The sequence below is a fragment of the Gobio gobio genome, assembly GCF_949357685.1.
Source record: "Gobio gobio genome assembly, chromosome: 5".
NCBI lineage: Eukaryota > Metazoa > Chordata > Actinopteri > Cypriniformes > Gobionidae > Gobio > Gobio gobio.
In genome coordinates this window covers 35,253,161-35,265,700 of record NC_137101.1, presented here as the reverse complement: position 1 = coordinate 35,265,700, position 12,540 = coordinate 35,253,161, and the positions used below count along the sequence as shown (strand labels likewise).

The 12,540-nt window shown below is 39.1% G+C and overlaps 1 protein-coding gene across 1 annotated transcript; it reads right to left on the bottom strand.

Annotated features, from left to right (window-relative positions):
• Positions 1 to 432: 432 nt before the first annotated feature.
• LOC307126281 (DNA transposase THAP9) lies at positions 433 to 2,457 on the bottom strand (the record flags this gene model as incomplete). The annotated part of the gene is made up of 1 exon (XM_079816746.1): positions 433 to 2,457. One exon carries the CDS (start codon positions 2,455 to 2,457, stop codon positions 433 to 435), a length of 2,025 nt encoding a protein of 674 aa, XP_079672872.1.
• Positions 2,458 to 12,540: the final 10,083 nt, after the last annotated feature.

Sequence of the window (12,540 nt, the reverse complement as noted above, 5' to 3'; positions counted from 1 at the left end):
GTACCATTTTCCATGTTCAACTCTGACATATATTTAGACACAAAGATAAACATGCCACACACACACACACACACACACACACACACACACACACACACACACACACACACACACACACACACACACACAGAAATGACCAACCACCTTTCCCTTAATCTCCATAAAAATTGATTAATTTGGTACGTTTTTTTCAGACGACCTTGCCTACTTTAATTTTATCTGTCTGCCGCCTTGCTATATGATTTAATCTAACTTTGCAGTACCATGCAGAAGCCATCTTCACCAGAACATGTACATGGTTTGCTTCAACATACATGTCAAACATGTGATTGTGCAGCTGTGGGAAGAGATTCTTCTCAGAACAATCAGAAAGAACCTGGGTGACAATGGCTGCTGTTGTTCCTCTTCCTGCTGGCTGCTGTTGTGATTCTGCTAATCATTGTTTTTTAGAAGCCGCTGAAAGCATCTTTCTGTAGCTTGGAAAACAGCAGTGATGTCTGGAGATGGTTTCTGTAGGCCACTTTTTACTTCCTTCAAAGTAAGGAAACGATGCAAGTCTTCTGAGGTCAGTGTTTGTGAGCAAGGCATGCAAGTAACCTTCTCTTTCATCTTTTTCACAATGAAGCCTGTGATGTAAGAGATTGCTGCTTCCTTGTACTCAGACAGATTGTCAATATCTGGAAGGTCAGAGATGGAGTCATCCTCAGGCATAAGCACTTCCACAGGCTCCACATCCACCCGGCGAGTGATGTTCACAGTCGCAGTTGTTGAGTCAAGGATGGTTGTATTGTCACGAAGGAGACAGTTGCCTGTGCCCCTTTTCACCTGGTGCCTTAAAAGGAGGCGCTTGTATGCCCCTCGGAACTGCCTTACATTGGGGTTGTTGTTGTAACCTCCACGTGCTCTGACTGCAGAGAAGAACAACTCCAAGTGGTCCTGACTGAGTTTGTAGGTCAGAAGGTATCGGCATGGGACAGCTGACTGCTCTACCAGGTCTTCGTAGATGCCCATCACACTCCTGCCACAAGCAATGAAACCATAGATGGGTGTCTTTTTATGTGTGCTATGCACATGTACAAGTGTGTTGTCTCTCCCTTTCAATTTGAGCCCACGGAGAAGTGACTCTGCTTCTTCTAAAATAGCCTTAGCACAGTTTTTAGTAGTTGCCTTGATGGGTGCTTTGTGTCCTTTGCCAAGTGGGTTGCGGCTGTTTAGGACATCAAAGGCTGCATCAATTGTGCGCAGGAATTGAACTGTGGCTGCACATCCACTGAACTGGGGATACTTCAGCTCCTGCTCACAGTACTCTTGGACATCTGCGACACTGCTGCTGAAAAGCTGGGCTGCAAGATTGACCTTCATTTTCTGATTTCGCCACTGAATATGCGCCATTTTTAGTTTGTTGCCAAGACGCAGGCCTTCCTTCTCCTGAAGCTTGTGGAGCTCCTCAATGTACCGCCACCTTATCTGCTGACCATCTTCTCTTACCAGAACCTCAACTGTTGAGAAGACATTCCGAAGAAGCTTGAGCATGTGACATGGATCCAAGAGCACATGGACTTTTTGTGTGTGATCCTCAGGATGGGGAAAGTAAGGTCTCATGTCCATGATACCCAAGTTAGCACCAAGCTCCCTGATCATTGCCAAGTTTTGGGAGGGTCCATCACACGTCAAGGAGACAACCCTAAATTCAATTGCATGAAGCCTGACAAGGCTCTCTCGGATGATGCTTGCTCTCTCTGGTCCGGTCATGCTGTTGATAAGAAAATAAGCAATGGGAATCTTCCAAGACTCATTGATTGCAACAACCATGAGGACCAGTGCTTGTGTTGCCACAACATTTTCAATCTCACCACCGCCGATGTCAACATAGCCATGAATTTGGTCCCCGCCAAACTCAGTTTGCTTATGAATGGACATTTCATCCATCATCAATGAGCAAACTGTGTTTTTTCCAACTTTCTTCTGCTCAGCAACATGACTTTTTAAAGCTGTGAATGAAGCAACAGTAAATCCAGGATCTGCAGAGATGCTACTGTACCATTTTCGTATGGTCTGAGGATGAGGCAAAGCGGAAAGAAACTTCTCTCTCACATAGTCATAGGCCTTTGGAGAGTAGAAGTGCAGTGTAGTTGCAAATTGCTTCAAGTTTTCGCAAAACACTGACTTTTTCTTCTTTTGGATTCTCTGAAAGATCTTCCGGGGAACATCATCCAGACTTTCAAGAAGAGAGGCACATTCAGTTGAAATTATAAGTTTCTTTTGAAGCACTTTGATTATATCTTTCGAGGAAGAAACTCTTGCCTTTAGTCTCCTTGTCTGTTGCGCTTTCAACCTCAGTTGTTTGCAAGCTACACATAGCTTGTCCTTTACCTCATCAGCCTTCCTTTTAATTGTTTTCGGTGACTCTAAAATATGGTAGGAGTGATCACAATGGCTAGGCAGCTGTTCTGACATAGTGTAAGAGTGATCTAATGAGTATGATTGTTTCCCACTCAGACTTGCGTGTGGAACTCTGCTACCCGAAACAACTTCCTCACACATATTCGCTGTCAGAGCATGTCATCATGCACAACATCTTGAGCAACAAAGGCCAGTTCAGATGTGTCTTCCATCATTATGACATTGCTCTGTTTGGCCGCAGGGCTGTTGGCACTACTGTCATTGACTACATATGCAACCTCCTCATTACTTTTTACAGCAGAAATATAGATGCCACTTACCACCTCATTAAAACTTACCAAGAGTCTTCTTTTTGGCTGTTGTTCTTTGCCCTTGGAGAAAGAGAAAATGGTAGGCACGGCGGTGTCCTTCAGGCATGTCCTTCCCTAATAAAAATGACAAGAAACATAAAAAATATTTTTGCATCAGTGAATTTATTTTATGGTCTATGGGTGAAACACTAAACTTCACTGGTGTGTCACTAATTTCGCATTAAAGGGTTAGTTAGTTCATTCAAATATGAACATTTTGTTATTAATTACTCACCCTTATGTTGTTCCAAAACCGTAAGACCTTCGTTCATTCGAGTTATACAGCAGCCGATGCTGTTCACATGAGCACAACGCATGCGTGTGATGACAACCCAGGAGATGCACTGTATTTATATTTTATATTTACATCGTAAACTGCATAGGAGACTGGCTAGACACAGGCTAGAACGAAATTGTTGAATACATTTATTATTTTGTTTGTTTTGCACAAAAAGTATTCTCGTGGCTTCATAACATTAAGGTTGAACCACTGGAGTCACATAGACTATTGTAATGTTGTCATTACTTTCTTTCTGGACCTAGAAAGTGTTCATTACATTGCTGTCTATGGAGGGGTCAGAGAGCTGTCGGATTTCATCAGAAAGCTCTTCATGTGTGTCTGAAGATGAACGAAGGTCTCACGGATTTGGAATAACACGAGGGAGAGAAATTAATGACAGAATTTTCATTTTTGGGTTAACTAACCCTTTAACAGTGACCTGTAATGTAAATTAATCAGAGATGGATAAAGTACACAACTCTATTACTTTACTAAAAATAAAAGTACTACTGGTCAAATATTACTCTGTTACAAGTGAAAGTTCTAAAAACAGATTTTTACTTAAGTAAAATTACAGAAGTATTTGTTTTTAAAAGTACTTAAGTATCAAAAGTAAATTTCCTTTTTTATGTCAATGCATTATTTTCAAATGTAGTGAAGTTAAAGTAATACGTTTCCAGAAAAAAATAATACTCAAGTACAGATACTCAAAAAGTGTACTTAAAGGTCCTGTTCTTCGTGATCCCATTTTTCAAACTTTAGTTAGTGTGTAATGTTGCTGTTAGAGCATAAATAATACCTGTAAAATTATAAAGCTCAAAGTTCAATGCCAAGCGGGATATTTTATTTAACAGAAGTTCCCTTTCAAAGCCTACAGCGAACGGCCGGTTTGGACTACATCCTGCTTTAATGACGTCAGTAGAACAGTTTGTTGACTAACCTCCGCCCACAAGAATATGCAAAAAAGGGGGCGTGGTCTTGTTGCTCTCCCACGTGGAGAAGAGGAAGTGTTGCGTTCGTAGAGTGTAGAGTTTGTCGCCATGTCGTCGAGACCGGTCTAGATGCTGTTATTTTCATCCCTTTGTTTGGCCTTCAGGGACGCTGTACTTTGAGCGCATGCATCTCCGTTATGGTAAGAGGCGTGACCTTTCCGGGCAACGTGCGCTAAGCTGCTATCGAATCACAACGCGGGAACCGCTGGCACAATCAGAACTCTTTACGTATTTCTGAAGGAGGGACTTCATAGAACAGGGAAATCCTCAAGCCGTTTTTAGGACAGTGAAAACAGCGGTATACAGATAAGTAAATTGTGTGTAAAATACTGTTTTTTTTACACGCGAAACATGAACACGTGTTATATTGCACACTGTAAACACAATCAAAGCTTAAAAAAAACAGGAAAAACGGGACCTTTAAGTACAGTTCTCTAGTAAATGTTCTTAGTTACTGTCCACCTTTGAAATGAATGTATGACGGTCAATACTTCATCAATTTGAACAAATTATTAAGTTGCTTGACTCTTTATAAGGTATGAAACAAGGTCTCTGTACCCTGAAGTCCGTGGTGAAATGATGTCTCTCGAAGTGTTCACTGCACAGACGAGAATCCTTGTTAGGTGTCCAATTCTGTCGTTTCATATTGAGCATCCACTGGTCCAGCCTGAGATGGTCTGGATCACATAGAGGAAAACTTTACACAGACAAATAGATAGTTACCTCCTTCACAGACTACTTTGCATGCAAACAAAGCATTTTAAATTACTACAGTGTCCAAAAGGTCGTAATAAATGTAGTTTAGCTTAAAAAAGTTGTCGGACTTCACAGTCTTCATTCTGTTGCTCTGTTCTGTCTATTCTTGAGTAATTAATTACAGGCCTATTTTCTACACATATTTTAGAGGACATGTCAATTATTAAAACAAATACTTCCAACATAGTTTGTGTAAGTAAATCTTACGCTATTTATAAAATGCAGGCATAACATTATATGACAACGTTTCAGAAAGTTTAACGTTAAATGGTTTCAGCCTACAGCTAATCAAAGTCTGTCAGATTCTGGAGTATAACGTTAATAAAGTTTTAAATAAAATTATAAATGATAAATAAATGATTTGACATAAAATGAATAAATAAAATGATATTAGAATATCACTCACCGGAAAAAATGGAGCCCAGGCTTCTTGGACGGTCTGTTAGTACAATTAACCCCACAGCATGCCATATTATATTATGATTGTGAAATAATCCCAAAAATTGGATTTTGGCTGGATTTTTTTTTTTTTTTTACAGTCGATGAAATTAGCTGAGGTAACGTGACAGCTAACAGAGATCAGACGGCTAATCATTAATAATGACAGCAGCGGGAATCCACCTGTCACTCAAAGTGGCCACGCCCTTAATTATGCAGAATTTAAGGCTTTATATAATGTAAACGAATGAGTTATAAAAAAAATTCACCCGCCTCACAGTTGTCATGAAGGGCAAAATTAGCCGTATAGACCAAAACCACAATTTGTACCAGGCTGTAAACATGTTTTTTTTCTGCTGTAAAGTTGGGCATTTTAACATGGGGCTCAATGACATTCTGCTCACTTCTGGAGTCTGTCCCTAGCGGCCAGTCGATAAATTGCAGTTCGAAACACTTCCGTATTGGCTGCAAGAGAAACTGGAGGAGGTTGCCGCTTGATCTCTCCCTTACTTTACATCATAGTTGGACATTATATAACAAAATTTCAACATTCTGCAAGGTCTGTCAATCCTAGGTCGAATATATGCCAACATTTCCTAATGTAACTGGTGTAATGATAGATTCTTGTCTATTTAGAACAATGTTACAATAATCTATAGGCATTTACAATATACCTATCTGTGGAAGATAATTCATCGCACAAACAGATTTTTTTTTTGTAGCACGTATGACTCTGTGGCATTAATAAGAGGCACAAAATGCTACAAATTTACTCTAATCCGGGATCTCATTTAACCAGTCTTCAGGGAATAGAGGTCCTAAAGCAAAGCTGTATCTTGAGGAAACGACTTGAAACTTCTCTTCCACATCAGCAAGCCTTTCCTGAAAAGGACACCGTAGCCCACAATGCCCCTCGTCAGTTAAACTGCCTAGGAGGAAATATAAAATGACGACGGGCCTATCAGAATGCAGGAAAAGTGGTACAAGTGGGACAGAAGTGAAACCGAAGATCGGCTCGCATGGAACGCAAAACACCTTCCTCCCTTCTACACAGGCATGAAATTTCTCTGTACATCATCTGTCCAGGTGTCAAACTGATTGGATTCTTGTGGTTTCTTTTTACAGCAGCAAGTGCAGGTACCTACAGTGAGAGATTAAAAGTAAATCAATAAAATTACTTTTAACCACAACATGTGAAAAAAGCATCAGATCAGGAACTTGAATTTGATTGGCTCTTGTTCGCACCGTAATCACTAGGAACAATTTTAGTTCTAGGACTTCCTTTTGGGGGAACTAAATTAGCTCCTACTTCAGAGTAGTGTCTAAGCCAGCACTATAGGCTGATTCAGAATGCAACCAGAAAAATTAGTTCTCTAGGAACCACCCTGCTGGCTAGTTCCTATAACTGAGCTTCTAGACCTATGCGGTGCAAAAGCCCCTTATGGAGTACGTTGGATTATGGAGATGAACATGGAGAATGAAGGTAATGCTAGGAGGTAGTGATGTGACATTTGAACTGAGGTGTCGGAGCTTGTGTCGAGAATAAATGGGCGTGCCAGATGAAGTCCCGATTCAAGGCTTGTGTTGTTAACGGAGAAATCACGTGACCAATGACAAACAAGGCCTCGGTTTGCGTGGAATACGTCATCGCTTCGGGTTCGAAACTCGCGCCACCTTGTGGTTGTTGTGGCTTTACAGAGAAGTGTCAGGAGTAGTAGAAGTGTGTGTGTCAGAGAGTTATAGAGTTGTGTCATTGCTGTTATTGTGGTTCATATGTGTTAGGGCTATGTATTATTACATTATACTATTATACTACAGTATACTACATTATTACATAGGTTTTCTCTAATAGAGATTTTCTCTATTATTAGGTGTCCTTTGGCATCTGCTGGATGGCACGGTTGATCACAGTATAAATAAATAATTAATCAACAATGTGTCTGTGTCTTTGTGCAAGTAAAGTCAGACGGAGAGAGATAGAAGAAATTTCCCTTTTTAACACAGACATGTTTCACGTTCAGATGAAGAGGGGGTTACCACCTGAAAAGGTTTGAGACGCAGAAGGAGGTGTATGATATCTGGCCCAGGTTGTTAGAGAGAAACTTCCTATGCAAGTTCCTCATTGTGTTGGTAAGTAATCTATTCTGCATTGTTGTCTTCAGCCGAGTGACTCTTTGTTTGCGGCTAGTCGTCATTCGACTGACATCATCTCTAAGAAAAAAGAATGCAACTTTCTTTTTAATTCAGTTCGTCTGACACACTTCCTCCCACAGTAGGTAAGATCCACATGGTACTTTGCTCTCTTCTTAGAGTAGCCAAAAGCTGTCAGGGCATACTTCTGGAGCTTGTATTTCTTCACTATATTTCCAGTGACCACTTTTGCAATCAATAAATTTTTGTATTTTCTTCTGATATCCTCAATCGGGAATGTATGGAAAAGAAGAGCTCATTTGATGGGAGAATTCGCTTTTTGATTATCAACAAAGCATTGAATTTTGCACGTGGCGAAATGGATGAACTTCTTTTTTGTACAGAATTTAATTAGAAAAAAATGCAATTCATTCAATCAGTGGTGCATCGGTGTCTGTGTGTAGGAATGGGTGTGTTTATTTGTCTTGATGTTTTAGAGTGTCACCTTTTCACTGCTGTGAGCTTTTTCAGAATTATGACTGAATTACTGAATAGATTTCACATATTCTCAAAACTTTGCTCTGTGTTACAGACACAGTGGTTCATAGGTGAGTGGATATGTCTATATCACATTCTTGATGTTTTATAGTGTCATCCCTTCACTGCTGTGTATATTTTTTCAGTATTGTGTCCGATTTGTAGATTATGCACACAAAAATTCTCAGTATTTTCGTATTTTTGTCAATTTCCCATTCATTTCCTATGGTCGGTCATTTTTGACCGAAGAACATGAGTGTGACTATTTTCACAGTATTTTTTTTTACCATTCCAATTGAGCTGTGATTTTAAAAATTTCAAAACATAAAATTCTCTGGTCATAAATGACCGAAGACCACTCAAGGTTAATGGGAAAATAAACAGTTGATAATTGTCCTTCAAATAAATCTAAACTTTCTAATGATTTCAGTATGTAAACTTCCATGTTCTAACCTGGATGGGGCCTGGCTCAGGCTGATTTTCAGGAGCTTCAGGAATATTAGGAGAGTTGGGTGGTGTCTCTGACTGTAGCAAAGCACTGGCTCTGGTTTGGTTTTTGCCTTCTCTCTCTCACTTAGATCATTAATAACCTTCTTCTTTCTAGTCTATCTGTCTTTTTTTCCATTTTTCCCTCTTTCTCAAGGTACTTTCTTCTTCTCTCTGGGTCAGCATCACGACATTCCATATATCTCCTTGCTATCTCAGCTCCACTTAGACTCATTCCTGGAAAAAAAAAAATGTAAAAATTCAAAACGTTCTTTTACAAATTTTGTCAGTCATCGGAGACATAGCGGTGATAGGCGTCAAATCCGTTGTGGATACAGAAGAAGTTTACACGCTTAGAGTGAACATTCAGCTCTCTAATTTTTACTATTCACATGCTAGTATTTTTTTTAATTATTAAACATTTCTAGTACATATCTAGTAAAACAGTGCTTGATTTACTGTGCAGTGACCGGGAATTTGGAGCTCTTGCCGGTTGTTTCACCTTCCACATTGGAATAGAAAGTTGGAGAGTTAATCTCTCATGAATTTTATTATTATTTGTCCTCGTATACATGTATCATGAAAGCATTTATTTTGTTTAAGCCTGGAGCCTGAGCTGTTAGATGGCAACCCTCCAATGTGCCAAACTCCCAAACCAAAGAGGTTCTGCACAGAGATGATTGACATCCAAACCCAGCTGTTGAAAGACGTTGCTGCACTGCGAAAAGTTAGATAAGTACCTTTTTGTTTTCGCTGCAAATTATCTCTCAGAATATGCAGCAGATACATTACTGAGTTTCTTGGCAGCCTATGAAGTCTAGGCAGAGCAGATCTGCTCGATCTCTCTCTCCCTATTGGCAACCTAATAATAGCCAAGTATGGTGGTTTATATAGTATGTTAGTTTAGTAACAGTTCAAGTACACAGTAGTTTATATGTTATACGTTTTATCATTTTGTAAGGTTTAATATTTGAAAAAAGTTTTAATTTCATAAAAAATCGTAACATTTGGGGATTCACGAATAGTTGGCAGTTATCCTAACTTTAAGAAGTTATTTAATATGATTTTTAAGAACATTCAAGAATTTGAAAGTTTTGTCTTAAGAACAATCTCAAGAATAAAGATAAGAACATTCTTAAGAAGACTGGCGGCAATCAGGGAAGACTGGGACGTGTGTGGAACGTCTGCCACTCCTCTACAACCCAGGGCCAGATGTCACAGTTGATAAATGTCTGATGCCTTCCAGAGGTCGCTGCACTTTCAAGTAGGCAACTATGGTATTAAAATATGGGCAAAATGTGATTCAAAAACAAGTTATCATTGGAGAATGCTGGTCTGTACTAAAAAAAGCTGCAAGTGGGCAGACTGAAAGAAACCAAGGAATGTGGGTTATGTTGGATTTAAAGAGCACCTATCATGGAATTTTGAAATTTACCTTTCATGTAGTGTGTAACATAGATCTAAGTGAACAAAAACATCCTGCAAAGTTTGAAATATGACAGCGCACCGTATATAAAGTTATTTTCTTTCAAAAGTAAGAGTCGACTCTGAGTCATTTTTAAGAATCGTTAGAAGACCGAAGCTTTTTCTCTGACTAGATGACGTCAACTTGTCAAGTTATTTGAATACGATACGCCCACTTATTGCGCTCCAAGACAACAGTGAAAACTAGAAAACATCATGGCGACGAGACACTGTGTTCTGAAGTGCGGCTCAAAAGCAAACTTTTTTCATCTGCCCAAGGATGAGCATTTGAAGACTAAGTGGCTTGAAGACAAACCATACATCGTCGCGATTGGGTGTTTATTAGTCTTCAAATGTCTCTATTTGCATGTTTCGCGATCTCAGGAAGCTTTTATTATGGACTTCTATTATGACACATGGTATCTTCTTCTACATGTGCACAGAGCGCCCTCCGGCTGCCAGTATGAATTGAAAACAACACATAAGAGACTCACTCGCTCATGATTAGGCTGTCTGCGCATTTTGAGGAAGTATTGAATAAAAAATATTGAAGTATTGAATCCTCTGTTTAGAAATTTGACACAGACATATGAGAATCTATCAATATTTCTCCTCATATGCACACTTTTGAACTAAAAGCCCTGAGGGATGTTGATTTGTCGCGAGTCTTCGTGAGGAGAATAGAGGAGTTTTTTTTATGAATGAGATCAGCTGTGGCTCATATTACAATCAAGCGGTACCGACGCGGTTTTCATATTCATAACTCCTGACACATATTAACAAATTACTGTCACTATAAGACTTTGATGGGCGTTCCGTTTCCGAAAATATCTGCACAGACTATACCAATCACAACTGACTGGGTCATCGGACCAATCACCGCAGATTAGTGTCACGTAAAGGCGGGGTTTTGAAAAGTGAATCACTAAAGGAATCATTTGAGAATCGCTGTCAAAACAGGTAAAAATAAATGCATATTATAAGAAAACTAAAGTCTTTTTTGTCATTGCATGCATGCAAAACTGTTGTTGGGGACTTAAATAAAACAATATTTGGAACATTTTAAATGCCATAATAGGTGCTCTTTAACAGAAGGTCTCCAGGGTCACACAGTCACGTGTGACAATTTTTAAATGTAGTATGCTCTTGATAATGAGCTGCTAAAAAGGAAGGGGGGTTGTATATTTAATTTAGACAAGGTATTTAATTTTTTTTTGGGGGGGGGGGGGGGGGGGGGCTTTTCCCAAACTATATTTGCTATACTGAAATGAGTGAAATCGACTGATAAATGTTTAAATAAATTGACTCTAGACATTACTTTGTGAAGACAGTGACATAATGTTTTTTAGCCAAATCAGAACAGTAGTCATGTGCATGGGTCAATTTTACCCACTGGTGGCTTTAGGAATACAACTACCCCTGGTGGATAAAGTGTTAATAAGGGAGACTATAGCAGTGGTTTTCAAACCTGGGCTGTGTTTAACTCCACTTTTAGACATACACTCGCAAATTTCCCTAAGTACTTCCCCTCAGGGGAATACACAACGCCGTTTTGAAGTGTATGCATTCAACTTCGTCAAGTGGACGAGTTATTTGGACAGACCCTCGATTTTGACAGAGGGTAAATAAAAATAGACAGACATCATATTCTGAACTGAATATTCCATTACAGATTAGTAGCAATGATTTTATTTTTTATTTTTTTACTGAGAAAATTGAAAGTATCAGGAATACAATTGTAAGACCATTTTATGATTCAGCCTCAATTATCGGCCCTCATGAAAAACGGCAGTGCTTAGAGCTTCTTCTCAATATTTATTAATTCATCTTTATCTCTAGGTCACGTCTCAAGCTGGCAGTTATTAAGCCTTTCATGAACCCACAATTAGATCCAAATTAATTTGCAAATCACAGACCAATTTCAAATCTTCCATCTATGTCTAAAATACTAAAAGAAGGTTGTGTCCGCTTAATTGTGCTCCTTTCAAAAAAATGATATCTATGAAAAATCTGAGTTAGGATTCAGGCTCCATCATAGCACAGAAACTGCACTCGTTAAAATTACAAATGACTTACTACTAGCTTCGGAACAAGGCTGTATCTCAATACTAGTTTTACTTGATCTTACATTTAATCATTTAGCAGACGCTTTTATCCAAAGCGATTTACAAATGAGGAGAGCAATAGAAGCAACTAAACAAATGAGGGGCAACAGCATGCAAGTGCTGTAACAAGTTTCAGTTAATCAAGCGGAATAAACATAGTACAGATACTTTTTTTTTTTTTTTTTAAACACAAATAGAAAAAGAATAGAATAGTTAAGTGCTAGTCTTTGTTGGTCAGGTGCTGCTGGAAAAGATTTGTCTTTAGAAGTTTTTTGAAAATGGCTACAGACCCGGCTGCTCGAATTGAGATAGGCAGGTCATTCTGAACAAGCCAGTTTAGGTGTATGATCTTAGTGCTGCGTACGATTCTATAGATCATAAAATACTCTTAGACTGACTACAACATTACACTGGTATTCAGGGACATGCATTAAGGTTTAGATCGTACCTAACAGACCATCGCTATTTTGTCTATTTCAAATCTACGATAACGTCTGTAAATTATGGAGTGCCGCAAGGATCTGTGTTAGGCCGAGTTCACACTGGACGATTTTGAATCGCCGACAGGTTTCGCAAAATCGCAGACAAATGCCCCAAAA